Source organism: Rattus norvegicus, chromosome 5 (assembly GCF_021556685.1).
Source record: "Rattus norvegicus strain SHRSP/BbbUtx chromosome 5, alternate assembly SHRSP_T2T, whole genome shotgun sequence".
Lineage (NCBI taxonomy): Eukaryota > Metazoa > Chordata > Mammalia > Rodentia > Muridae > Rattus > Rattus norvegicus.
Genome location: NC_141538.1, coordinates 62,202,793 through 62,230,751, shown reverse-complemented (window position 1 = coordinate 62,230,751; position 27,959 = coordinate 62,202,793). Strand labels below are relative to the sequence as shown.

Sequence of the window (27,959 nt, the reverse complement as noted above, 5' to 3'; positions counted from 1 at the left end):
CAGACGTAGGGTTCTAGTGGGGCAGGTCTACTGCATTTATGAGTTGGTCCATCCCAAGACGAAAACAGAGAACAGTAGGGTGGGGCCAGATCTGAAGGTCTAACCACTACTTTCACGCGGTGAGCATATAACAGTCTCCAAGTCCAGGCCTTCATCTGCGTTATATCATTGCGTCCTCAAATAACCCATGAGGTAGGTATCATTCCTGCCATTTTACTTATAAGGAAATTATGGGATGGTGAAGGGGCGCGACCTCTCAAATCCACAAAAGCCGGAAGCAGCGAGCCAGGGCTGAAGCCCACGTGGGCCTGTTCAGTAGTACTTGAACTGAGGGCCAGAGGGCTGTGATTGATGTCTAGTTGTGGTGGGAAGACCTGAAGTGGGAGAAACAAGAAGTGAGTCTGAAAGACCCAGGCAGTGCTTGAACTCAGAAATAGAAATGGCCCCTGGAGAGCATCCAGCCTCTTGACACTGTCCAGCCAAAGACGAAGGGTAGTGAGATTCTCCAGGGCTTCAAAGAGGAAATCTGCCCGGGCCTCAGCTTTCCTAACGTCAGCACAATGGAATGTGGGACTAGAAGGCAGTGTTTGCCTTCCCCTTATTCCCAAGGCCAGGACCTGGTGAGGCTAAAGGCAGAGGGGAATGGAAGAGCGGGATTAGGGAGCCAGAGGACTAGGGGGTTCTGTGTGTGTGGTTTCTAAGGGGCAGGGCAGCCCACTGGTAGAACAGGGGTGCTAACCTCAGTGCTAACCTGCCAGGACCTGGTCTGAAGGCTAAAGCATTTATCCATTTATCCTGGATGACATGGTCCTACGAGGACCACTTCTACTTCCTGAAGAACAGTTTCAAGCAGGCAGGCAGAGGGTGGTATGCAGGAATTGCCTCTGAGTACCAGGGAGACCTTACCATTTCTGTGCCTAGGACCTTGGACTCTTTGCTTTGGCTCCAGTGGGAAGAAAACATGAGCCATCCTGGCCTCCAACCTGGTTGCCATGGGATACCTTTAAGACAAGATTCAGTGATGGTAGAGTTAGTTGTAAGTCACTTAGACCCCAGTGCTTTGGATCTCAGACTCTCCATACCTGGAAGTCTGAGCCTGTTTTCATCATCACCCCCAACACTATCACCTCAGGCCCATCAGGCAGTCATTTCAAGCATCCTTCCCAAAAGGAAGTCGGCCTCTCTTGTCAGGATCCCAGTACCGTAAAGATCAGCAGTGTAAGGACACTCGCCCTTGACAAGAAGTCCCGGCTCCTATTGTACCCTCATCCATGACAGCACCACCATTAACATCACATTCTTGTCATTGTCACCAGGCCACCACTTCCCTCAGAAATCCTCTCAGCATCAGGAGCACACAAGTCAGGGACAAGGAGGGACAGAAATTCTGTTCCACTCCAAGGCCACCACGTTAGAGCCCACATACATGATGCTTCCCAGTGTGGAAGTGCTGTGGGTCAGGGTATGACTCTCCATTAAGTAGGGCCTCCAGGAGTCTCAAAGCTGTCATCACAGAGGGTCCCACCAAACCTCTTCATTTTAGTAGTGCTTTGCCACTGGCTGCAACCCACCATATGCCAAGCTCTGTTCTGATTGCTGGCAACCCAATAACACACTAGATGGATATAGTCTCAGGCTTCATGGAGAGCATCCTGCTCTTAGAAGGCAAGTGAATGTATCATTAGGACTCTTACATGCAGGCCACTGATGCTCACTGACAGAAGTGGGGATGGGAAGGCCCCGGGAAGATGAGAGCACAGGAGGAGCACTCTCCAGTCATGCATGACAGCTAGGACAAGCACAGGCAGCTCTCTGGGACAGCATGGTGCCTTGACTGGGCTCCAGGAATAGTTTTAGACAAAAGATAAAGAGTCCCTGGGGTGAGCATGGATGGTCACACACATCCCATTTGTCTTATTCTTGATCTACATTCAAAGAACTAAAATCCAGTGAATTCTCGCCCGCAGGAAGGAGCTTCCGGGACTATCCACATGGGCCTCTTCTGTTGTTCTTCCCAGGACGGAGCAGGTCACTGATGACATATTAGGTCCAGAGGGTGGCCGAGAGGTAGATATATGTAAGGAATATGGAACTTGCACTTAAGTACGGGACTGGAATGTTTGCCCTCAGGGTTATGAGACCCTTTAACAGATTACGATAGGAATTCGAGTAGGAAGAGGAAAAGAACAAGGTTCGGGTGGGAACTGCCCTTCCCTTGCTCTCTATGGCTCCAGTATGGTTTCCCATGAAACTCATGTAGAAATATGACCCTCCTGGACAGATGAGAAGGCCGAAACCACCAAATCACAACGTTAAGAGGAGAAGTCCGTGTGAAGTGATTAGGGTTGGGTAAAGTCATCAAGGTTAGGCCCCATGATGGAATTCTAGTGGCTTTGTAGGAGGCTGAGAGACCAGAGGGATCTGTGTCTGTTATTATGTGATACCTTGCTATCACCATGGGACTTTTGTAATAAGAAAGCCATCACCGGATGTGGACCCTTAGCCTGGGACAAGAACCATAAGCCACAAAAAAACTTCCTTTCTTCACAATGTAACCAGCATGTGACAGTGTGTTATTAGCCACAGAGAGTGAATTGACACCCATTTCATAGTGGGACTTCCAAGATGCAAAGAGTCCAAACTCAAATTCAACCTTCAAGGTGTTCTGAAAGCATATTTTTTCAAGATAGGAAGTCACTCTGTTAGTTTGGTGTGGTGTTTTCAAATAGGTGGACCAGGGCAATAGCTTAGAGGTAGTACACACACTTATCCCCAGAGTTGGATAGATAACAGATTAGATAGATTGATTGATAGATAGATAGATAGATAGATAGATAGATAGATAGATAGATAGATGATCAATAGATAATAGGTTGATAGATGATTGAGAGATCCTCCACTGGTACAGATAGCCAACCTACCATCTGTCAACTCTGTAATAACAGCTTTGATTGCCCTGTAAGGTGGACATTATTTCTGTCACCACTTCTGCCCCTTCCAAAACAGAGTCTCTGATAGCCCTGCTCCTTTTCACTGAGTCTGGCTTCCTATTCATGGGCCTTGAAAGGTACTTCCGATTAGCAAAGCCTGTGCTATGTCTGCGTCTCGTTGCAGAAGGAGCTGGAGAAACAAGTGCAGGAACCTTTGGGTTCTATGGTGCAAAACAAGCTGTAGCAGTAACCAAGGCTAACAAAGCAGGACATTCCTCAAACTCAAGCATCACTGTCTGTTGGCAGTGAGACAGAGAAATGCCTCAGCAGTCGGCTATCCAACATGGATACACGACCCTATCTTCCCCATCCCTTGACTTAAACATTTAACACAGCATCACCTTTGCTCGCATAACCCAAAACGACCGTCCCCAAGACTGACAACTCAAAACCTTAACACCCAGCACATCTGTTAAGCTCAGGTTATCATTAATACACACACACACACACACACACACACACACACACACACACACACACACCAGAGACAAGGCAGCTTAAACAATAGAAATTTATTTTTTTCACAATCCTAGAGTCTGAAAATCCAACATCTATATCAGGGTACTAATACAGTCAGCTTCTGGTGAGGGCTCTTTTTCTGACCACCTTGGCACTTTGTGTGTGTGTGTGTGTGTGTGTGTGTGTGTGTGTGTGTGTGTGTGTAAGAGAGAGAAAATACTTTCTTATAGGGCCACACTCCCATTGTGTTAAAGCATCATTTACCCTCTTTTTGTCTTTGAGACAGGGTCTCATTTGCCCAGGATCGCCCCAAACTCACAATACAGCTGAGGATGGCCTTGAACTCTTAATCCTCCTGTCTCCACCTCTTGAATGAAAGTGGTTAAAATATGTCTTTCGATATGGTTACACCGCGAATAAGACTCCATCATATGAATTCGAGTGGGCATGATTCGGTCTACGACAATATCCAATTCAAGGTCTCAGGGTGGCATTCCCTCCTCCTCATACTTTCTTGTGATCTTATCTCTCTGTTCTGTAACCACCGGCCTGGTTCTGATTGGCAAGACAGATTTACACTGTGCTCACAAGTGACACCAGAGCCCGAGCACTTTGACACAACAAAATTCTGTTCCCACACAAACACTGAGCCTCTCCGGGTCCAGGCAAGCACTTCGCACATCTGCGCTGCATGTGACAGCACAGCATTCCAAGTGGCTTTGATCTCTCAGCACACACACACCCCCTCCCCATAATCTCCACACCCGTCCTGTGATCTGTCCAGAAGGGCGAGGAAGACGGCAATCGCAAGTGACATGTGCCCCTTCTGTTCGTGTTTGTTTTCTCAGAAGTGGGTCACATGACTTCAAGAGCGCAACTCCCAGGAAAAGAAGTAAATCAGAATCTTGGTGGGAGGAATAACTTCGGCCATGATGAGCTACAATCAAGAGTGGAACAAAGAAGGGTAAAAGAGGCAGGGAAGCCAGCGAGCTCAGACGGAGGGGGAAACTCAATGCAGAAAGCTACGGTCGGGCAGGATGAGGTGGCACACACCTTTAATCCAGGCACCCATGAGGAAGATGTCTGGGAGTTCAGGGACAGACTGATCTACAGAGCAAGTTCCAAGTCAGCCAGAGCTACATACTGAAACCCTGTCTCTTTAAAAAGAAAAGCTGTCTGCAGTCATGAGTTCATAGCTATCCTAGGGTTTATTTGGTATGTGTTATTCTCTTCCTCCATTAACCGTTTATTGTGCGGCACAGACACTTGGAGCAAGCACTTCTGAGTTCAAGACCGGGGCATTGTCACCAATTTCACTATTATTATCAAAATAAAATGCCTCATGGGACCCCTCCTTGAGGAGACTTTTAGCTAACACCTAAAGGAAAAGGCAGACAAGAGAGAGAAGAGACTGCTTTGACTGGGGTCTAGGAAACCAGGAGAGAGGGTATAAAATGAGGTGGGCCTAGAAGGCCTGAGGCTCGTGATCCATGGCTTTGCAGGCTGTGGAAGGAGGTGGGATTTGATTTTAAGTACTATAAAAGATTTCAGCCAAGGAGTAAAGTTTTAAACGACTCTCTTGTTGGCCTGGAAAATGGATAACACGGAAACAAGTGAAGAAATCGGAGTCATGCCCGGGAAGGAGCTGATCCTGTCCTAACCCGGGAGGAAGCTGCTGGAAAGGAGTAGGGTTCTAGTCATCCGCGTGAAATGGAGCAGACTGAGTGGAGAGGTTCTATCTATGAAACCAAGAAAACCCAGGATGACAGCAGGCTTCAGGCCAGAGGGAGGGTGGTGACATGTTCCGAGATGGGTGACTGGGGGAGGAGACAAGCTGGGAGGGAAGTTGGGAGTGTAGACGTTGGTTTTGGAATTAGACTTCTGTCAGAATGCCAAGATGAAAACCCAAATAGGCAGTTGGCTCCACAACCTGGAAGCCAAAAGTGGATCTCTATTTCCTCCCGGTACATCCACCTGTCTCTTCCTCTGCAGTTGGCTGAAGACATGGGTTTCTTACTCTTAACTTGTCTCCGGGGGGGGGGGGGGGGGGGGGGGGGTCTGCGCAGCCTCTCCAGCCCCGGTACTGAGCTCATCCCTGCCTCCAGCTCCTCCTCCTTCCAGCCCCTCCTCCTCCCCTCCCCTCCCCTCTCCCGCCCCCTTTGCAGGGCAGTTGCTGCACTGAACCCACTGCTCCTTTAAAAGCCCAGTAGTCCAGGCACTTGATTTTGAGCCTAGCATCCAGGCTGCACACTGGAGTTGGATCAGCCATCCCCTAGCTTCACCCTCAGGAATGTGACCAGAAATAGCTCCCTCAGCCCCCTTCTCCCGCAGCCTCTCCCCCGGCAGCCTCTCCCCCCACCGCCCCTCCCGATACTTACCCATGTTGGGAGAACTACAATTCCTTTGTGTCTCTGAGTCTTTGTGCTTGCTGCTCAACCTCCCTAGACCGTCTGTCTTTCCGGAGCTCCACTCACTCATTTTCAAAGCTCCCTCCATCATGGCTTCCCCTGCCTCTCTCAGAACAACACCTTGCTAGCTGCACCGGTCCTTTCTGCTTTGTTCCCAGGGGCTCCGTTTTCTGAATTTATCCCAACCAAGCTCATACCAATCCCAAGCACCTCAGGGGGTCTGAGTAGCTTAGATAACAAATTCAGAAGGAAGAAGAAATTAGGAAACAAACTCTGGCCATGACAGGACTTCAGGTTCCAGAGGGATGGAGACAGGGAAGGGGGGCTGTGCTATTGCTCAAGGTTTCCCCCTTCCTCGTGTCCCAGCGCTCCTGGAACTCCAGCAATGTTCCACCCACTCAGGACCTTTAGAGCCAAGCTCTGCCCCTGGGTCTGATCCAAGACCCTCTGGGCATGATCAGATTTGGAGAAGCATGGGGAGTGAAATGGACCCCTCCCCAGGGTCGGGGACTTTCAGAAGCTGAGTCACTTGCTTTCCTGTTCATTTCAGTCCTTTCTGGAATATTACATCCTCCGACAGCCAGAGCCCAATGCTCCACGGGCCAGGAGCCTCACACCTCATTTAAGCTTAGTCCCTTGACTCCCTGTGCAGGCCTCAAAGCTGAGATCTTAAGCCAGCCCTGTGTCTTCCTTTTCCTAGGCATAGGATGTCCCCTGCAGGTCCTGTGAAACTGGGTTCCGCAAAAGAACAAATTGAAAAAGAGTGTCCTCAGATTTTATTCAAGAGACACAAGCCAGGCATGGGAAAACACTACCAGTTTTTCTCAGTTATGAAAACTGGAATCGTGTAAAAGTACAGAATAGGCACATGTCTGTAATAGCAGCACTTAGGAGCCGAGACAGGAGAATTGTAACTTTGAGGCTAACCTGCCCTACATAATGAGTTACAGACCAGCTGGGCTACAGAGTGAGACATTTATCTAAAAAAAAACAAACAAACAAAATTCTTGGGCAGGAGAGATGGCTCAGAAGTTAAGAGCACTGGCTGTTCTTCAAGAGGTCCTGAGTTCAATTCCCAGCAACAACATGGGTGACTCATAACCATCTGTAATGGGATCTGATGCCCTCTTCTGGCATGGAGGCGTATGTGCAGGCAGAATGCTGTATATACTAAATAAATCTTTAAAAGAAAATCCTTGCAGTGATGGTCACTAGGGATGGGGAAAGGAGAATGGGAGGCAATTAAGAAGGTTATTTAGTGGGGTTGGGGATTTAGCTCAGTGGTAGAGCGCTTGCCTAGCAAGCGCAAGGCCCTGGGTTCGGTCCCCAGCTCCGAAGAAAAGAAAAAGGAAAAAAAAGAAAAAGGTTATTTAGGGACTGGGAAGGTGTAAGGAAGAGAGCAGAGGACAGAAGGTAACCTCACAGAGAAGTGGGGGTGGACATGATCAAGGCACAGCGTCAACATGTGTGAGATTAATTATAGTGATCTCTATCACATTCAAGTTGTAGTAAACTATAGAAAAAAAGAGCCCACGTCTGCAATCCCCATGTTTCGGAGGGTAAGGCAGGAAACTTCTAAGTCAGGAGAGTTAGAATTGTTAGAAACTGCTCAGGACTACATAATGAGTGTCGGGATAGCACAACCCTGAGGGAGGAGAGAGAAAGAAGGAAGGAAGAAAAGCTTCCAGAAAACCAACTCCCACTTCCACCCAGATAAACAGTGTTGACACCTTCCGAGTATCCTAATATGTTCCATATGTACATAGGTACACATTTACAGTGTGGAAATAATATATATGTATATGCTGTATACATGTACATACATATGTATTCATTCAAGGAAATGCCTGAGATGTAGAAATGTGTAGTCACAGACATGTACAATTGCACACATAGCCACACAAGGACAATTCTCTTTTTCCTAGGAGGAATATTTGGAGAAATATTTTGAGGCTCCGCTTGGAAAGCACAGTGATATACTGCCGTAATCAAAATGGGCAGTCTAATGGAGCCGGTTGACTGGGAAGCCCTTTGTTTTGCTCAGTGCTAGCTTGCTTTTGGGTTTGGAACAGTGCAGATAAGAATCGAAATGGATGGCTCAGAAGTTAAAGCACTTACTCCTCCTGCAGAGGACCCTGGTTTGTGACCCAGCATCCGCATGGTGGCTCACAACCATCTGTAACTCCATTTCTTAGGGTTCCCATACCCTTTTCCGGTCCTCCATGGGTACAGCATGCATATGGTATGCATGTATACATGACACAAAACACTCTAAAAAAGTTAACTGGGGCAGGGTTTTTCCCCGTTGGTTATTGTTGTTGTCTTTATCGTTTGGTTTTTGAGACAGGTTTTCGAGATAGGCCACACAAACCTAGAACTCACTACGTATTTGAGAATGAAACTGAGCTCCTGATTCTCCTGCTTCTCTACCTCCCAAGTACATGGTTCTACAACCTATGGTGCCTGATTTGTGTGGTGGTGGAAACTGAAAGCAGGACTCCGTGCATACTAGGCAAGCACTGGCGTAGTAACATTTAAAATGACAGACATGAGTCAAAGGCCCGGTGATGGACAGTTTCAAGCACTCAGGAAGCAGAGGCAGGAGGATCAAAAGGTTGCCTTCAGAACTGGAAAGCTGGCTCTGTGGTTAAGAGCACGTACTGCTTTTGCAGAGGATCCGAGTTCAATTTTAGCATCCAGGTCAAGTGACTCACAACCGCTTATAACTACACCTCCGGGGGACCTGATATAGTATCTGGGCCGGACACACACACACACACACACACACACACACACACACACACACACACCAATTTTTTTAAAAATAAATCTTAGGAACCATTTGGTCTCCAACCCTGACTGAATCCAGGCGAGCCAGGCAAACATGGGAAATCATTTAGTAATGGGATTTGATTTGGATTACTCAGCCCCCTCCCTCTTGCTTTAACACACCTGGCAGCTTAGTTCCTTTACCAGTGGGTACTGTTCACATAGGGCCCTCTCCAAACAATGCATTTAGCAACTGCAGGACACCCTCAGAGCTCCACGGGTACACCTCCCTCTCTGAACAACAGACGTCTCAGCTCCTGGGGATAGTCAAATTTAGATGGTTCCTATCTGTTCAACTGTATCCCCAGTGTGTCCTGTTTAAAGACAGAAAGGTTGATCTAGTCTGAGTCAGTCTGGGGAGTATATGTCTTCAAGTGAGCTCTGAGGGGGAATGCCCTATTTACCATCTTCTTCCTGTGTGCCGTGGGATGTGCACATGATTAAAGTCAGGGCATTATGGGAAGGGTCAGGTATATAAGGAAAATGATAATATAGCCTAATCTATCAGTCAGGACAGAAGACCACCCCACTGCAGCACTTGTGATGAAACCACTCCTCTTTAACCCCATAAAAAGAAGCCGCAAATAAGAACTGGACCCTTCAAGAACACCAAGCTACCCCATTCTAACAACTCCTGACTCTTTTTCTTACTGGTGGGACCCTTTCGCTCTGTCTCGTCCTGCCTTGACGGAATGTGTGCGCCTGGTCTTATTGGAGCGTGTTATGCCTCGTTTGGTGGACGTCTCTGGGAGGTCTGCTCTTTCCTGAGGAGAGACAAAGTAGGGTGAATCTGGGGGTTAGGGGGATGAGGGGAGAGACCAGATGAAGGGAGGGGGTTGAAACTGTCCAGAATGCAATATACGAGAGAGGAAAAAGTGGGGCCTTTTGGATCTTCACTCATGTGTGTGACTGGTGGCCCCCTTACAGTGTATTTGGGTCGTCTCTTCTGATCTGTTCTGAGTACTCATTACTTGTACAAATCTGGGTGAGTGTCCACGTGCGATTCTTTGGATAATGAAGCCAAGGACCTGGAGGGACCCAGCCCAGACCCTGACTGACCATCAGTAATATAAGGATTCAAGTTCTCATCTCTGATCCTAGCGTCATTCCTTGCTTAATACCTTCTGAGTATGGGGTCTTATTCTTATGGTAGGATGTTCTTGTTATTTCCTGATCTCCTAGTAGCAGCAAACATGGCCACTAGACACCTAGGAGTTGTTTCAGATCTATTTTTATTATTTCTAGTTGTGTGTACAGGGGGTTCTGGACACACGTGTTCTGGTGTCCTCAGAGGTCAGAGGTGATGGGTGGATCACTTAGAGCTAGAGCTGCAGGCAGCTGTGAGCCCCGTCAGACATGGATGCAGGGACCAAACTCAGGTCCTCTGCAAGAGCCGTACACTGGAGTCATCTCCCTAGCCCCCGTTTTTTATTTCTCTTTATTTTTGAGACTTCCATACAGGCATATAATGAAATACGGTCATATCTAACCCCATTTCCTTCTTCCAACTCCCCCACATTCTTCCAGCAACACGTCTCCCTCCCAACTTTATTTTTTATTTTTCTTAAATTTACTTTATTTATATGAGTACACTGTAGCTTTTTAGACACACCAGAAGAGGGCATCATATCCCTCCATATCATATCCAGCCACCATGTGGTTGCTGGGAATTGAACTCAGGATCTCTGGAAGAGCAGCCAGTGCTCTTAACTGCTGAGCCATCTCTCCAGCCCTTTTTTTTTTTTTTTTTTTTTTTGATAACCCACTCAGTCCGGTTAGTGCTGCCTATATGTACATGGGTGTGGGGCCTCCACTGAAGCACGAGCGGCCGGTAGCCACATTCTCCAAAAAGAATGATCCACCCCCCCCACCCCGCTGTCCTTACAGCCATCAACTGCAAGAGCTCCTCAGTAAGGGGTGGGCCTAGAGATCATCCACCCCATCTATGACAGAGTTTCAGCTAGCTGTCCTGTGTCGGTCGTATGTAGGTAACCATAGCTTCTGTGCATTCATGAGCAGGCTAGACGTGTCACTAGTGGTCAGGAAACTGCATTCCACAGCATGCCTCCCCTTCCTCCAGCTCTTCCAAGCTTTCCACTCCTCGTCTACCATGTTCCCTGACCCACAGCAGGGAGGAAAGGCCTGATGCAGACGTCCTGTTTATAACTCAGCACCCAGTCTATTTTCTGTGCTTTGTCCAGTCTAAATTCTCATGGTAACAGATCTAGCATCCAAACGTCAAATCTCATGAGAAGCTCTGGTTAGCTGTGCTTATGTTAAATGCCTGGGCCTTTAATCTACCGAGGTGGTGTTCAAGGACTGGCACACTGGGATCACAGCAGTGTGGCTGGTAACCCCACCACCACTACCATAGAAAGTGGCAAACTCCTGTAATGCTGCACTGGAGAGAACGGGGTGCAAAGAGTGCCCTAAGTCCAAAGCCAGCCTGAAACACATAGCAAAATCTGGTCTCAAAAATAGTAAGTCAGAACCAGGCACAGAGGCACAGGAAGGCAAAGGCAGGAAAATCTCTGTGAGTTCAAAGCCAGCCTGGTCTTCATAGCAAGTTCCAGGACAGTCAGGGCTACACAGACAGTCCCTGTCTTTAATCATCACCACCACCACCATCATCACCATCACTACCACCACTGCCATCATCATCGTCATCATAATGTAGTAATAGTAAAAATAAATAGAGGAGAAAGAAAAGTGGCCAGCACGAACAGAAACAGCCCTCAAGAAATCTACTTCATAGAGCTGTCATGAGACAAGGTATTGAGTATGGCACCTGGTATTTAAGGATCAACAAATATTAACGCCATAACTGATCACCTTTAGAAAGGTGAAGGGAACAATAGAAGAGGGAAGAAAGGTGCTCAGTGGGAAGAAAGGATCTGAAAAATGAGGACCACAGTTAAGTCACCCAAGGCTGAGAAGTAAACAAATAACTTGGCATCCCACAGTAGGCCTAGCATCCCACAGTAGGTCTAGTGTCCCACAGTAGTCTTCCTAAGAGACTACCCCCACCTGCGCTTTCTCCAGTCTTGTTCTCCATGTGCCTTTGGATTGTCCCACAGTAGGTCTAGTGTCCCACAGTAGGCCTAGAGTCCCACAGTAGTCTTCTTAGGAGACTCCCCCGGACCCCCCCCCAGGGTTCCCTGCGTCTTGTTCTCAATGCCCTTGGGTTGATTCTCACTCACACCCTCTCACTTGTTCCCAAGCACAGCCAGCCACAGCGCATGCTAGGACTGAGATACCTTGAGACAAGCAGACTGGAAACAGTCACCCCCAGAAACAGGAAGGCCTTCCATGCTACGGCATGGAAGATCTCATCACCTCAGTATAAAATTCAGAGTGGCTTCCCTTCTTGGGTCCCTCATCTGCCATATAAGTGCTGTACAGGACAAGGCACCTTATGTCCTGGACAAGGGCATCCTTTGGGGACCTGGCTCACAGCAAACCCAGGCTTCCACTATCCCTTCCTACCTATTTCTGAGTAATGAATCGACTTGTGTAATTTTTATACAATTTTTCTCAGTAGACTCAGACAAGTTGCATCCTGGACCTGCTTCCCATGTCTCTCATCCCTACTTCCCTAAATTCTCTGTGAACTGACCAACATCTCTCCTCAAAAACCCCTCAACCCTCAAGAAAGGGAGAGCATGGTAGGAAGGGGTGCTTGGGACTATTCTCATCGTTCGATATTCCTGGGAGCTGGGGAACATAGAAAAATGGGTCCAATATAGGAGAAGGGTGGGAATGGCCAGGCCAAAAGGGCAAAATCTTAGCAACCAGAAATGCAAGACTTAGGGATGAGATCTGAATTTTAAAGAGCTTTCTTTTGCCTTTGCTAATCCACAGGAGGAGTGGAGTTCAGAGGATGGCTGCGCAGGCCCTGCAGTGAGTCTGAGCACACCCTAGTGGGGGATCTGAAGTGACTTCCTCAAGCCTTGCCACGCCCTATGACTGTGCTCCCAGAGTATGAGGGGCTGTATCTTCCCTCCTCCTCCAGCCCTCACACATCTCAGAACCATAGGGAAGAAGAGGGGTGCCTTTGTTTCTTTTCTGTTGCTGTCATAAAATCCTCTGACAAACGTAACTTAAGGGAGAAAGGGTTTATTTTGGCTCAAGTCACAGTCTGTCCATCACGACAGGAAAGAGAAGGCAGCTGGAGGTTATTCCTTACCCTGATGCCCACCCTCAAGAAGAGGCTAAAGATTTTATTTTTAATTATGAGGTCCATGCACATGAGGGCTAGTGCCCTTGGAGACCAGAGGCATCAGCTCCTCCTGGAGGCCACAGTTACAGGTGATTGTGAGCCACCCGACTTGGGTGCTGGGAACCAAATTCTGGCCCTCTACAAAAGGCTAAGGTGTCTTTCCCAACATACCTCTTATCCAAACTCTTGACTGTTGTGGTTGTCAGAACAGAAACCAAGCAAGGACTATTGCTGCTACCAAGAAGTTTAAAAAGGACCCTCCCCCTCCAAGCAGGAAGACAGTGGGGAATCCACCCAATGAAAAATATTGTTAGCAGCTCTTATTGCATTCATTTCTGACAGCTGCACCCCAAAGTTAGCCTCAGGCTTCATAGATTTAAGGGGACGGTCTTCAACAACTGTTCCGCTCTAGATGTCCATTACAAGAAGGGTTCCAAAGACACTGATCAACGAGTTAAAAATCTGATATAAAGAAGGTGGGCATGGCATTTCCTAGACATTCCATAGTAATTGGATGTGAAAAAAATTATGATTTGGCCAAGGCCACTGAGCTAAGAAATATTTCCATAACTTAGCCTGCTCTAGGCTGTGTTCTCACTGGTGGCCTATTCCTTCTGGTCTGAGGTCATTCAAGGATTGAGCAAACAAGAAAAACAATTAACAAGGTAAAAGTCAGGAAAGTGGGGGCGCAGGGGAGAGAGGCACTATGAGGAGAATCCCAAAACACTTTTTACTGCTGTCTTGAGACAAGGTCACAGTCTACCAACCTGTGTAACTCTAAAATCTGACTCCACCTCAGAAAGGAGGGTCCTGCGTGTCCAACATCTTAATAAACACCGACTACACCCCTTAAGCAACAAAAAATACAAAACCACTTCTTAACGTAATATTTTGATCCCACCTCCTCTGACGGAAACCTGGTTCCTCCCCTTCCGGGTGATACGCAGGCCCCACCCCTAGAGTGTGAAGGTATCCCTGTGATGTAATTGTTAACGGTCCGTTTCCGGGGCGGAGCCAGGGAGGGCGGGGAGTTTAGGCTGTACCGACCCCTGAGCCCCCCTTCAGGTGACTCCAGCCCCTTAAAAATCTCCATTCAGGGCCTAAACGTCCCAGCTATACTGCCGCTAGACCCCTCTCCTTGGTGACTCCACGTTCCGGTCCCTAGATAGCCATCCTCCTAACGCTTTAACTTGTAGTGATTTCCATATCATCCATCCCATCCTGTCCCGATGTGACCATTGGCTTCCGGGAGGGCCACCTGCCTCAGTGTACCTGAGTATTCAGACTTGTCCTGGGAATGATGGAAAAGGGAACTTGCAACTGGGAATAAGTGTTCCTATCATGCTGCTCCCCAGGAACCGTTCGGAGCTCGAGACATGTCGCGATTGAGGAGATACGAGGTGGCGCTGGAAGCGGAGGAGGAGTGAGTGGAGGCGGGAGATGCGGAGGAGGGATATGAGACCGGGGGTGGGGGAAGGTGAACGTCCCGGGGCGGGCGGAGCGGGCCCTCGAGGGGCGTGGGCTGCTGCTGTCCAGCCCTTGGGGGCGGGGCTTTCTTGAGGGCTAGGTTCCAGAGGTGGGGTCTGTGGGTCAGCCCCGCCCCCCCCGGTCTGGCTCTGCCTTGTCTTTGCAGGATCTACTGGGGCTGCTTCTACTTTTTTCCTTGGCTGCGAATGTGGCGCAGGGAGCGGAGGTGAGGGGGCTGCGATCTCGTGGGGGCATGAACGAGGTTCAGTGTCGGTGGACGGATGTGGGGGAGTCCAGGCGCCCCTGCCCCGCCTCATGTCATTGTCGGGTCGCCCTACAGCTCGGCGCACCCCCGGGAGCAGAAGCTGGAGCCTCTGCGGGGCCTAATGAGCTGTTTGTCGAGCGGCCTGAGGCCTGCTCCCCAGCGCTCAGGTCGCGGTCTCCTCTGTCGCACCCCCACCGCTGCTGCACAGACAGCCGGTGCATTAAAGATTTAAAGTCACGCCCACTGCCTTCCTGACTTTACCGCCGCAGCCGCCACTGGTGCTGGGAATCCCACTCCACACCTGCTGTTTCTTAGCCCACAGGGCATCCCTCCCTGGTAGGAAGCCCTTGCATGTCTAAGCCTCCAATGTCCCTAAAGGTCAAGCTGCCAATTACTATCAGTGACTGGCTCCCTGCCACGCCCTCCCCAAAAGCACCCACACTGAGAGTGTAGGCCACATCTGTCCACCACTTCCCAGTATTCCCACAACTTCAGCTATTACCATCTTCCTCTAGCCGTGACTTTGCCAGATGTCTGAAGAATCTTTTCTTGGGAGTGGGTCTAAAACATTTTAGCCAAAGTTGTAGAGTCAACTGTCAGTGAGAGGAAGGACCAGTTCCTAGAAGCTGCCTCCAGCAGTGTACCCCAGGAGAGTGACAAGGGTTGAGGATCCAAGTTCCTTCCTATAGTCCAAACCCCAAACTGGCTCCCCCAGTCTGATCCCAAATTTGTGTGTGTGTTTGTATTTAATTTTTATCATGTATGTCTGTAATGTGTGTGTGCCCATAACAGTGCATGTGCATGCGGAGGTCAAAGGGACAGCTTGTGAGGGTCAGTTCTCTTTTTCTACCGTATGGGTTCCAGGGATGGGACTCAGGTTCTCGGGCTTGGCACCCTGGCCATCACAGTTTTAAAAGTCCTTGTCATCAGGGAGAACTTGCAGTTTGCTAAGAATCCTGCCCCCCCCCCATGTTTACCTTGCCCACCCAGATCACTCTGGGAGTTAACCCTTATAGTGGCTGACAGACTCTCCTCTGCACCGCCACATAGACACTGACTCCCACTCCAGAACAGGCACTTGAGGATCACGCTATGGAGACAGCCTGGATCCTGGCTAAGCCCAAAGCTGACTTTTAGGCTGGCACTGCCCCTGCCATAGCTCACTGTACCGGGAAAGAAGACTTGGCCTCTATACCTTTGGAGAAGCCAAAATCAGGAGAGAAGGGTGCACAGCCAGGAAAATGTTTCTGCCTTCCAAAGATCTCTGGATTGACAAGTCCAGAGAGCTCACAAATGGCAAGCAACCAGCAGAGAGCGCATAGATAGGATGATGGAATGGGGAGGGTGGGGCAGGCGAGGGGCACTTCCTTAGAATTTCTGTTTTGGTGGAACACCCAAGCCCCGGGACAAAGACCTAGACCGGGAGCAAGAGATGCCCTGAAGTTTCTGGTATCAAAACCTCAGGATAAGTGGCCTCTGCCTTGTGGGTTACCTTCATGAGCGCAAACTTTTAGCCGTTCCCTCCCAATGTCTACATCAAAGACCCCTTCAAATGCTTTGACTGACCCTGGGTCCACATAAGACCTCTGAGAAAGTTTCCAGAAGGGGCCTCTGGGTCGCATCCTGGTCAGGAGGAAGCAAGGCTTAGGTGCTCAGAGGCATGGAAATCCTGTCCTAAGATCTCTACTCCACAGAGGGTGACTGGCCTCGGAGCAGGAAATTCAGTATCCAGATAAGGGATGGATTCTCGGTGTTATGATTCAGTTTATATTTTAAACCCAGAGCAGAACTTGAAAATTGAAATCCCCAGATTAGGAGTGTAGGGCATTAGTCCAATAAACACGCCACACCCTAGGTGGTTTACAGCTTCCCAGAAAGCATCGACTCAGAAGAGTAGGAACCTTGCATTCAGGTCCAGTTATGCCCCAGAGTGCCACTGTGTTACATTTGCCTTTCCACAGTCATCCCACTGAACCATGTTAGGACACCCATATTTCTGATGGAAGGGCGCACAGGACAGGGTACGGGTGCTTTGAGTTTGGGAAAATGGGTATTTCTGAACCTGGGTTGGGAAGGGTGTGTTCCTTCAAGCCCAGAATGGAAAGATGATAGAATTTGAATCAAAAGAGACGACCTAACTTTGTTCTTGAGTCCGATGCCTCCAACAAGCCAGAGACTAAGTCTGGAACCCCCCAGGCTCCCGCTGACAGGCTGGCATCCGTGGAACAAGACTAAGGAGAAGCAAGAAGGTGAGATTTGGGAGATGGGCTTTGTCTTCTGGGAGTTTTGTTAATTGGTTTGTTTGTTGAGGGAGGATCTCACCATGTAGCTCAGGCTAGGCCAGAACTCACTGTGTAGACCAGGCTAGCCTCTGCCTGTGGAGTGCTGGTGATAGATTAGACATGTGCCACCATACCCCCACCTGTTTTAACACCAGCAATCTGGCACCAAAGAACTTTTCTCTTCCTCGTCTGCCTCAGTTTCCCTCCTTCATGGTAAACATCTCCCCATTAGCCAAAAAGTCTGTTTTAGGGTCCCAGTCCCATCAATTTCTCCTGATTAAAAAAATGCAGGCTGGGGCAGGGTGTAGGGAGGAGGAGATAAAGGCAGGTTAGTGCTGGCCTGCCTTCTGTTCCTACCCACACACAAACTTCCATCAGAAATACGTGTGTACTAATATGGGTCAGCAGGACAATTGTGGAAGGCAAATGGATCACAGTGGGGCTTTTGGGTATAACTGGATCTGTGTAACTTTTGTCTGTGGGCACACATTCATGGGCGTGACTTTCTGAGGTTACATGACCAATGTATGACTGTGAATGTGTGGCTATGGGTATGAGTGTAAGTGGCTATTAGGAGATGCCACAGTGGGTCATGGCTGTCCTAAGCTTCTGTAACATCAGACCCCTACACCATTCCCTAGCCCTCTCCCATCTTCTCTGTTCAGGGCTTAGAAACCTGTAGAGAAACCGCAGTTCGGGAAGGGGATAGGGTCACAGAAACAGGCCAAGATTAGGACTCAGTATCACAAGATAAGCCAGGCATCACCGCCTGTGTCTGACTCACCTCGAGCCCGAGGCAAAGACAGCTAGATAAAAGCTAGGGGAGCCAGAGAAAGAAAGGAAGGAACCTCCAGGCTGAGCAGCATGGAGGGGCTCTCCCTGACGGGCAGCCTCCCGCTGATACTGTTGCTTCTGAGCCCAGTTCCTGAAGCAGGTAAGTTCTCCAGAGGGTGTGGAATGCTGAGTGAGTGGACTAGAGGGAACAGAGCCCAGAAAGTTCGACCTCTAGCTATCTAAGTAGAGCAGCTTGTGGGTCTAGACCTCTCTGAAGTGTGGCTCTATTGCTCTCCAGCCTTGCCACTGCCCTCCAGCACTAGCTGCTGTACTCAGCTCTATAGGCAACCACTCCCAACCAGACTACTGAGGAGGATCGTCCGTGTGGAGCTGCAGGAGGCTGACGGGGACTGCCACCTCCAAGCTGTTGTGTGAGCTCTGCCCCCCACCTTCCTACCCCTAACTCTGCCCTCAGTCTGAACCCGAGGTTCATCCTGACCCTAGCCCTGTTACTAATTCTAACTGGCTTTTGCCCCCAACTCCTGAACCCCCCACCTAAGCTCATCCCCCAGATATGAGCCTAGCTCTGAACTTTTCCCTTCCCAGGCTTCACCTGACTCGGCGCAGTGTCTGTGTTCATCCCCAGAACCGTAGCCTGGCTCGGTGGTTAGAACGCCATGGGAAAAGGCTCCAGGGGACCCTACCCAGTTTAAATCCGGTACTACAAAAGAAAATGTGCCCGAGCCCCCAAAAGCAAAAGTAATAAAGCAACATTAGACGATAATCTCCAAAAACGTCCGCCTCTTTATTTCACGCTCCATGCTCCCCAGGAGAGCCAAGCCCAAGACCACACACACACTCTCCAATCATCTATACACACACATACGGAGAACGTGCTCTCCCCATCACACACACACACAGTCACAGGGACACAGACTTCGATACACGCTCCTCAGGCGGACTTCCACCTCAAGGACGGCATCAGAGGTCCAGAGAGTGAGCAGCTGGCAGCAAGTTTGGAGTTCAGGTGTCAAAGAAAAGTGCTCCAGACTTCGAACTGAGACCTCCATCCATAGGGATCCGCTGTCCTGCCTCCTCCTGCCTGTCCATTTAACCACCCCAGTCTGACAGGGTTGCAGATGAGATCAGCTGAAGTTCTCTGGGGTCCTCTGCAGGTTTGGGATTCCTAGAAGAACAGGGAGCATATCAGGAGACCGGAGGACTGGATCCAGACATTGTGAGAATGAAAGGGGGACATCACAAGCCAAACACTCTAAGGTGGAACAGAGGAGCCCCCCTTTCTTAGGGAGCCCTAACACCCTAAAGATAAGGAAGTAAATATAGCTCTGGGCCAAGGGTAGGGGTGGCAAGATGCTTGGAGCCATGTGCCAAGCAAGCAAGCCTAATGACCTGTGTTCAGTCCCCGGAACCCATGTTAAGGCTCCAAACGCATGCTGTGACACGTGTGCCTGCATGCACATACCATGCACACTCACAACACACAACAGGAATAAGATTTAACTTTTCAAATCGGACAGCAGCAAGCATGGAGCCAAGACATCTAAGTGGGTGTGTGGGAGGCACTGGGGAATGAAAGTCTGCCTGCTCGCCCCTCGCCTACTCAACTCCAGTGATTCCCGGGGCCCACAGATTAACAGGGCATCTGGTTCTTAAGCCAGACACTCAATCAAGCCCTGAGATTACCAAGTGCTACTCGCCTGGAAGCTTGTCCCCTGGGATCATTGGTGCCAAGAAGCCAGGCTTTTGAGGCCCGTCCTTCCCACTCCGCCTCAGCCTCAGCCTGAAACATAAAAGGGCAGCTGTCTCCCTGGTACCTCTCTCCTCCAAGAGGATTTATTAGCAAAGGATGAGGAATCGTGACAGGACAGTCGGGCAGGGAGAAGTGGTTCCAAATACCAGGCAGGTCCAGCAGACAATCAGCAGAGGGTGGGAATGGACGTGGTCCCCGGGGCACCAAAGCAGCTGTTGGGCATTACGGCTAAGGAACCTGTGGAACTCACTCACCAGAGCCCCAGAGCCAGGGCTCCAACAGCCAGGCCAAGGAAAGAGAAGATTCCCAGAGATGCTAACACAGCCACTTGCTCCAAGGGGTCCCTGTGATCTGAAGGAAAAGGCCACATGTCACTGGGAGAGCAATGCTAGCCATTCTTGGTGCCACCTTCTGTCTAGGACTCTCGCCTTCCACACGCTTTGTCAACCCATCAAACGTACCAAGTGGCCTTGGGTCTGGCTGCAAGGAAGGGCTTGGAGGAGCGGGGCTGTCCTCCTGAGCTGCTGCCTCTAGCTTCTGTTCGTGTCCCCGGCTCCCATCAGGTACCTCATCCCGCAGGGGACCTGAAGAAAGATGAAACCCGAGAGGTGTGCATAGAAGCTTCTGCCTTTCTAAGGCAGGGGCAGGGCTAGAACCTAAGTCTGAGGTAGGGGTCTAGGCGGCAGTTTCAAAGGGTGTGGCCAGCTTCCGGGGATCTGGCTTGTCGACTTGCAGACATGTGGTCTGTATGTGCAGAGGTGGAAACAGGGAGTAAAGTCAGGGTGGGGCTGCAGGCCGGCAAGGCCATCGCATAGGACAGCACAGCAGTGCTGAAAGACCCTCCTGAGGGGAGGTGTAGAACTGTCTAGCAGATGGTTGCTCTGGGATGAGGGCCCCACCCTTTTTGTTTCTGTCTCTCACCGGTGCTAGGAGTACCCCAGGCCTCTGGGCTCCAAGCACTCCAGGTGCCAGCATCCAGAAAGTCCCTGGCGCTGACTCGTACCGCATGGGGCAGCCCAGCCACGGCATCTGTTATCAACTCCTCCAAGCCAATGGGCTCCACCTGGAGGTAAAGACGGCTCCTCAGGGTGTGGTCGGAGCTGGAAGTGGGGAACGTGCACACCCCCACCACAGACGAGTAGCCCTCGCCCTTGCTGCCATCCCTATCAACCTGGTGGGGAGGGTCTAGGCCCCATGTCGGGTGGCTGGTGGGATAAAATCTATGTCTGGGATTTGGAAACTGGAAGTATGTAGAGGTTACTAGAGGGCCTGTGGTGTCGGTCTGTCTGTGCTCAAACTTTAGGTTATTTGCTAAGTGGACTGTGGGCCCTTCTATGTCTCAGAGCTTCCTCATCTGTAAAACAGAGTGACTATACCTAACGGAGAAAACATGTCAAATGTGCATCGGGGTGCCCTGCAGGCAGATGGCTCTGAATGTGGATTATGAACTAAAGGGGTAGCCTCCCAGGACGGATGCTAACCCATCTTTGACATACGTGGATGTGAAGATCAACTACTTTCACCTGGATACAGGAGTAGGAGTATGTATACGATGAGCAGGGTCCTCTGGGTAAAAGGTACCCCCTTTCCTAAAAGTTATTCATTCTCTCTCTCTCTCTCTCTCTCTCTCTCTCTCTCTCTCTCTCTACTGTGTGGGGGGGTTGTGGGTGGTGGGATGTGTATGTGTGGTAGGTGTGTGTGTGTGTGTGTGTGTGTGTGCGTGTGTGTGTGCCACAGCACACGTGTGGTGGTCAGAGGACAAACTCAGGAGTAAGTCTTTCTGCCTTCTGCGTTGTTTGAAACAAGTTCTTTGTTGCTCTCAGCTGCATAGAAGCCTGCTAGCCCATGAACTTCTAGGTATTCTCCTGTGTCTACCCCCCCTCTTGCTATTGGAGCACTCAGGTTACAAACTACGCTCTCTCACCTGGCTTCATGTGGATTCTGAGGATTCAAACTCGGGTCCTAGTGTTTATGCAGTGCTTGTTGACTAAGCCATTTCCCCAACCCCTAGAAGTGATGTTTTTAAAAAGCCATTTCCGCCGTCCACAAACAAGCGTGCATTATGGTTAGTTACCCGGGACAGGAGTCCTACGGCTACAACTCCAGCACCCAGTTCAACACCTTGGGAACACTTATGTAGAGGGGGAACTAGGTCTTCTGAGACCTGCCAGTGCCTAGAGGCAATACAGACTATTTGGGCTTTCAAAACCAGAGACAGCACAGGAAGATCAAGACTGAGGCACACTGCAGACCTCACCGTGGACCAGGCTGGATGCTGTGCTGGACGGTATTGCAACCGGAACTTGAGCAGGAAGTGGGGCTGGCGACGCCAGGAGGCAGGGTATGTCCAGCTGGCATGCAGGCGTCTCGGGTAGCCAGGTACTGATTCCACCCGCAGCCCTTGGGGTGGATCAGGACGTACTAGGGGTAGCCAGACACAAAGTTCAGGGTAAGTGACGGGTACTCATCCCTCCCCACAGTGTGTGTGTAAAGGTGCTGTAGTCAGAAACATCCCAGGAAGGAAGGGAAATGTCAAATTCCATTAGTCATTGAGCCTCAGGACCTATCTGTCATTATTATAAGATAGGCAGCAATGTGAAACCAGAATTTTGATAACTTTGAGTGATAAGATTTATCTTTTCATCCACAGAAGACTCATTGGCCCAAATTCCAGCCTAAGTTTACTGCCTTCTCCCCTCCCGAACTCAGATCAAGAAAAAGAAAAGGACCAAGCCTTTCCCCTAGGCAGGGAGAGCATGAATTCAGGCTGCCTTGGGCAGAGGGTCCAGAAGGAGTCAACTAGGCGCCGGGAAAGACGGGAGTCCCTAGAGTACGCATGGACCCCAGGTGTGACTACTTGGTCTCTATGAAAAGAGAAGGCCAGTTGGAAGCTGGGGCAAGCGGAGTGTGAGTCTGTGTGGAGCCTCTGTGATGGATCTGGAAGGAGCCTGGGTACTCACAGATCCTCTGTAATCTCACATCCAGTAGGCACGTGCTGGCGCCCAGTGGGTTCACCTCAGTCACATTGATCCGGTATTCACTCCAGAACTCTGCCCCGTGGACCACACATCGGGAAGCCTCCAGGGGGTCTTGTGGGCATGGCCAAGGCCCGGTAGACGGACTCTCCCTAGAAAGGAGGTTGTCGTCTTGAGTTTTGGAAATAGGTCACAAGTTAGAGACCCCAGTCTCTCTCTCTCCTGTCCTACCTCTGACTCTCAGCTCCTGGCAGGGTCTTCTTCCTGGTTAAAAAAAAAAAAAAGTTACCATCTGAGGTCAGGGGGAAAAGAGGGCCCTTATCTTCTCTGGAAATTTGTCAGAACCTCCCCTCCCTATCTCCCATACCATATCATGCCAGCAACCCCAATTCCATAGGCACACATACCAGACACACCCACACATACCTGTAGGAAGTAAGGTAGCGGGTGGGCAAACCGCTGACCCGGCCTGGACTCCAAGTACAAGAAAAGTTTTCATAGTCTACTGCTTGGCAGGAGACCTCCGGCCGAGCTGGGGGGGCTGGGGACAGAGGGCACAGCTGGAGACCGTTCCTAGCTCCATCCCAGGGGGGACTCCCATGGCCCCTCACTGCCACCTTTCCTAACTCACAGCCCAGCTTCAGGGTCACCATGCCCCCAAATACACCATCCAGCGTCCGACAGACGTAAGTGCCCTCGTCACGGCTGTCCACCTGGGCCAAGACCAGTCTGTGTCCTAGTCCAGAGTCAGGTCCCTGGAGCAGCCTCGAGTCCCCATCCCGAAACCAGGACACCGGAGTCCTGGAGGAGAGATGAGGAGATGAAGCAGAGAGAGACTAGGTCTGGCTACCCAGCTCTTCTCTGAGAGCGTCTAAGCACACTTGCAATCAAACCACGATTCCGTGCCTGGCGTGGTTGTGTGTGAGCATCAACTCGGAGGCCGAAGCAGGAGGTTCATGAGTTTGGGGCCAGTTGGAGCTACAGAGAGTTCCAGGCCATTTCCAGGTACCAAAATAAATGCATAAATAAAATAAAGACGAGAAAGAAGGGAGACTAAACTCAAGCCCAAATTCCCTCCACTCTACACAGTCTTTGTGGTCTACTGTTACCTTCTTTTCCTTTGTCATCCCAACCTTCCTTCCCTACAGGCCACATTCTCTCCTCTCCTTAGCACTGAGGTCATTCCCACTTCGGGAGTCTTCGCCAGCTGCTGCCTCGTCAGGAGTGTGTCTGCTCTAACCTGCGCACCGCTGCCCCTTTTTGACCAAGTTTCTTGTGTGTTTGCTGCCTATCTTCCCCCCTCTATGGGGAAAGCTCTTGAAGACACACATCTTGCTGTATCTGGGAGCCTACAACAGACCAGGCGCTTAGCAGGTACTTGAACACACTGGCTAGTTGGCCGATGGACGGTTTTACTAGGCATCAAACCCAAGGCTTTGCATATGCCTGACACCAAGCAACATCCCCAACACCGGCTGCATTTTCTATTGAATGAGTACATTTGGAAGGTTAGGGCACACAAGCAAGGAATTAGGGCCAGAAGAAGAGAGCACAGGAGGGAACATAAGGTCTGAGCAGGGTCAGGAAAGAAAGGGCTGTGACTGACAGACAGGTGAACACTTACCCAGCATTCACTCCGGGGCAGCACAGCATCACGGGCCTGCCAGGCTGCCCATACTGGACCCCTGTAGAAGGCAGTTATTACTTTTTTATACCCATTTATGGAATGACAGCTGGAGGAGTAGGCTGCTGAGCCCTGGGTGGGGTCACTGTGTCAAAGCACAAAGTTATACTTGGGAGCCAGAGAGGCATTTTCTTACCTGGAGGACCCCAAGCTTGGGGGCAGGGGGTGGAGGAAGACACCAGGGCTGTAGCCACGGCCACCAGGACCCTGGTCAGCCCTGAGCGGCTGCTGCTCATCTGTGGAGAAAGAGGACGCTTAGGACTTCATCATCCATGAGCTAAAGCCCGGCGCATCCTCACCAAAGCTGGGCCTTCCTTAAGGAAAACTGAAGCATCAAGAGAAGTGAAGCTATTGGAAATGACCGGGTAATCTAACCTGGACTCCCCTTTCCCACCATATACCCAATGCTGTATGTATTTGTCCTTGTGTTTGTGAAAACACACACACACACACACACACACACACACACACACACACACACACACACGTTCAACCCAGTCCTGGGCCTAGGGCCCAGAACAAAAGCCAGAGGCAACAGACTGTGCTAGCATCCCCCCCAACCCCCACCCCCTGCCTCAACACAACACACTATCCTTGGCACCCACCTCTGGCACCAAAGATTGGCACTGACTCAGCCACTCCCATTAACCCGTACGATTCAGCTGCTGGGAATTCTGGCATTCACCCCCAACCTGACCAAGGCTAATTATTGCCTCTGGGCCACATACAGCAAACCCCCTCACCCTCGATAGGGAGCTGGCATGATGGGTCCAAATGCCCCCTCCATAATCCCAGCCTGAGGCCTAGCCCTGCTCTGGCTGTTAAGCCTCTGGCCTAGGCCTGGCTTCTTGCTCTAGTACTTGGGCTACTCAGATGGGCCTGGCTTGAAGTCTTGTTGCTCTCAAGCCTGTGAGGCTGGATGGAGCTAGGGTGCAGGCTAGGGCTGTAGAATTAAGCGGATCCAGATGCCCTGGCTCCTGCCAGAGGCTGGGAGCGGGCGAGGAGCCAGCAGATGGAGACAGGGTGGCTGAGAAGGGAGGGGAGCTGGGAGCCTACAGGAGCAGGCGCCTGATGTGGGGGCCACAGCACCAAGTAGGGGGAAGGAAAAGTGTTCAGGAGCAAAGGCAACGAAGTTGGGGCCCATATGCAAGAGGTCTGGATTGGAGCAGCAGGGACTCAAAGTTTGAGACATGTGCATACAGGGAAGGAGTGGGGTGCTGAGGGGGACTCTGGGCTGGAGAGGAGCAGCAGCAGATTGAAGGGAATAAGAAGGGGTAGATGGCAAGCCCTTATCAAAGTGCCACAAGACCTCTCCAGAGAAGGGCAGATGAGACCCTGCCTGTCTTACTGCCCCCACCCCAGGGTCCCAGCCCCACCCTACCTTGAAAATCACAGTGACTGAGTGCTCATGGCCTCCAAGACTCCCTCCTACAGGAGAACTGCCTCCAGCTCTACTGAGTCCTGGGACCCCAGAACCATCCCCTCCTTCCCATGTCCAGCCCCGCCCCCTTCTGGGCCTTAGCGCTGAGCAGGCCCCCTCCTCCACTCCTTCCTCTTCCCTTTCATTCCCTCCCACCCTAGGGCCTGGGAAGGAAAGAGGCCTCCCCCCTCAGGCTGGAAAGGAAGCCAGAGACACAGCCAGGACCAGCAAGAAGGAGAGGAGGAGGACAGCTTCTGCTTATGTCTCCCGTCCGTCTCTAGATTTCCTTTGTTTTCACAAAGCCACCAAAGCCTATTTACTCGGGGACTCACTAGGTAATTAACTAACGCGAAGATATTCACTTGAACACATGTGGACATAATAAAAAAAAAATTAACACACAGACACACGCCTTCCTGTTCTTTCCACTCTCCAACAATGTTTCCTTGGGGCACAGCTGGCTGTTTCCAGGAGAAAACAGGCGTCACACTGGAGAATGAATATAAGGAAAGGCCAGAGACCAGTTTCCCCCTTCCCTGGAAGTTCCAGTCACTTCTATTTTCCCCCTTCACCGGTTGGGCCTCAGCACCAGGAAATGCCTTTGATCCCTTGATGCCAGATATACAAGACACACAGTTACCCTCAGACTCATGTCCTCAGATACAGTCACACACGGATACATACATTCAGATACATTTAAACAGCTTAGCCTACTAGAGGTCCCACTGACACAGAGATGCATGCTTTATGTATGTATGCATGTGTGTGTGTCGAGGAGAGAGGGGTTACCTTATACGCCCCAAAAGCACCTCCTAACCATCAGGAGCTCACAGGAGCTCTTAGTAAAGACAGATCAGAGTCCTGTCAAGGCTACAAGTCCTTGTGTGACCAGAAACAGTAAACTGGGAACTCAAATAGAGGGACACTAAGGGACGGACGGCCTATAGACAGAACTAGAAAAGTAGAAACATGGGCTGGAGAGATGGCTCAGAGGTTAAGAGGTTCCAGAGGTCCTGAGTTCAATTCTCAGCAGCCCACACAGTGGCTCACAACCATCTGTACTGGGATATGATGTGCTATTCTGGTGTGTCTGAGACTCATATGCATTAAATAAATAATAATAAAAAAAAAGAAAAGTAGGGGTTGGGGATTTAGCTCAGTGGTAGAGCGCTTGCCTAGCTCCGAAAAAAAAAAAAGAAAAGAAAAAAAGAAAAAAGAAAAAAAAGAAAAGTAGAAACATGAGACACCTCAGGGGGGGAAGTTGTGAAGAGACATAAAAAGATAATCGTGGGGACAGAGAAAGAAATGTAAAGAAACAGAATCAGGCACAAAAACAGAAACACTAGATCAGGGACCTTGGGCTACAGATCAGTTGGTAGAGCTTGCCTGACATGCACAGAGCCCTAGGTTTGATGCCCAGCACCATATAAAAACAGATGTGCCACATCTGTAACCCCAGGAATCCAGAGGCTTAGGATACATGTGGCCCTGTCTTAAATAAGAACAGTGGACCAGTGATGGGACTTACTGTCTCAGCCCTGGAGATGTAACCCAGGCCCTGGCTCACCCCAGACAAGTGCTCTATCACTGAACATTCTCAGCCCCCATCAACTCTTGAGCAGAGGAAGAAGGAAAGCAGTATGCCTTGGGGGTTGGGGGGGGTGTGGATCTGTCTATGGCTGCAGGCTGGATAGAAAAGTCAGTCTCCCTCGACAACTTAAGTAGTTCCCGAATATACGAACACAACTTCACTCCCACACAGTCTAGGCTAGGACACAGGACACATCACAGTCACAAGCCTTGTTCTTCTACTGAAGTCACACATCAGTATGCAAAAGCCCCCCACCGGCAGACAACATCTAGACCCCACAGAAGCTTCCCAAAACACATTCCCTGCTGTGGTCACAGCTCTTCTCACAAACACCTAAAAGAAAACCTGCCCACTGACAGACACGTTCCCCCAGCTGCTGTACCCAGTTGGAATCACACTCTCAAACGAAATCGCAATTAGCTGACAGACACACCAGATGACACCAGCTTCAGAACTACACACTCTGACATCGCCACACACACACTCACAGTCCATCAGTCACTCCCTGCCCTTCAGATCAACACCACCCTGCCCCGCCCCCTCTTGGCAGGACTTGGGAGTCAACACCCGGGTCCCAGCAGGCCTCACCTTCTGCGGCAGCCGCCGCTAGCGCCCTCCGCCCTCACCCTCTGCCCCGGCCTCTACTCCCTGCAGTGCTGAGCTCCGGCAGTGGGGGGCGGCTCCTCCCAGCGCCAATGGAAGGAGAGAGGTGAAGCAGCGGGGGCTCTTGGCCCATTGGAGCCTCCAACTGCCAATCACTTCCACCGCCTCTGGACACTTCCTGTCCCGTCTGGAACTTAGAGGAGGGTGCCAGAGTAGGATTGC

General features: G+C 50.4%; 2 protein-coding genes and 1 long non-coding RNA gene across 27 annotated transcripts; 1 reads left to right on the top strand and 2 right to left on the bottom strand.

Moving 5' to 3' along the window:
• Window positions 1-11: 11 nt before the first annotated feature.
• On the bottom strand, window positions 12-14,334 carry LOC102547621 (uncharacterized). Of its 5 annotated transcripts, none has more exons than XR_015620836.1 (4): window positions 14,178-14,334; window positions 9,338-9,450; window positions 907-1,001; window positions 12-374 (listed from the first exon to the last, which is right to left on the bottom strand). It is a non-coding gene; the product is annotated as an uncharacterized LOC102547621 (long non-coding RNA). The 5 variants fall into 5 exon arrangements; XR_015620837.1 differs by lacking the exon at window positions 14,178-14,334 and adding an exon at window positions 13,807-13,870; XR_015620835.1 differs by lacking the exon at window positions 9,338-9,450.
• Window positions 11,375-18,484, top strand: Ccl27 (C-C motif chemokine ligand 27). Of its 20 annotated transcripts, none has more exons than XR_015619802.1 (8): window positions 11,375-11,458; window positions 12,228-12,351; window positions 12,548-12,586; window positions 14,261-14,328; window positions 14,539-14,598; window positions 14,713-16,886; window positions 17,992-18,124; window positions 18,300-18,477. XR_015619802.1 is itself a non-coding variant. In XM_087549671.1 (8 exons), the coding sequence occupies exons 2-8, from the start codon at window positions 12,349-12,351 to the stop codon at window positions 18,454-18,456; spliced, it is 558 nt and encodes a 185-aa protein (XP_087405797.1). In that variant the 5' UTR covers window positions 11,392-11,458; window positions 12,228-12,348; the 3' UTR covers window positions 18,457-18,477.
• Window positions 18,480-27,777, bottom strand: Il11ra1 (interleukin 11 receptor subunit alpha 1). Of its 2 annotated transcripts, none has more exons than NM_001434558.1 (13): window positions 27,723-27,777; window positions 24,260-24,359; window positions 24,064-24,124; window positions 23,071-23,240; window positions 22,866-22,980; window positions 22,671-22,703; window positions 22,425-22,591; window positions 21,722-21,885; window positions 20,386-20,527; window positions 19,926-20,048; window positions 19,719-19,815; window positions 19,412-19,494; window positions 18,480-18,879 (listed from the first exon to the last, which is right to left on the bottom strand). In NM_001434558.1, the coding sequence occupies exons 2-13, from the start codon at window positions 24,357-24,359 to the stop codon at window positions 18,839-18,841; spliced, it is 1,296 nt and encodes a 431-aa protein (NP_001421487.1). In that variant the 5' UTR covers window positions 27,723-27,777; the 3' UTR covers window positions 18,480-18,838. The 2 variants fall into 2 exon arrangements, with proteins under 2 accessions (NP_001421487.1, NP_620816.1); NM_139116.1 differs by lacking the exon at window positions 27,723-27,777 and adding an exon at window positions 25,505-25,560.
• Window positions 27,778-27,959: the final 182 nt, after the last annotated feature.

Excerpts from the sequence above, each read along its gene's own strand:
- Ccl27 (XM_087549671.1), top strand. Across the intron at positions 14,329-14,538 it reads GCGCTGGAAGCGGAGGAGGA|GATCTACTGGGGCTGCTTCT; the intron begins GTGAGTGGAGGC and ends TTGTCTTTGCAG. Across the intron at positions 14,599-16,788 it reads ATGTGGCGCAGGGAGCGGAG|TCCGATGCCTCCAACAAGCC; the intron begins GTGAGGGGGCTG and ends TTTGTTCTTGAG.
- Il11ra1 (NM_001434558.1), bottom strand. The coding sequence starts at position 24,359 with ATGAGCAGCAGCCGCTCAGGGCTGACCAGGGTCCTGGTGGCCGTGGCT. Across the intron at positions 19,816-19,925 it reads GCCAGACCCAAGGCCACTTG|ATCACAGGGACCCCTTGGAG; the intron begins GTACGTTTGATG and ends CTTTTCCTTCAG. Across the intron at positions 18,880-19,411 it reads CCCAGGGGACAAGCTTCCAG|GAATCCCAAACCTGCAGAGG; the intron begins GCGAGTAGCACT and ends CTGTTCTTCTAG.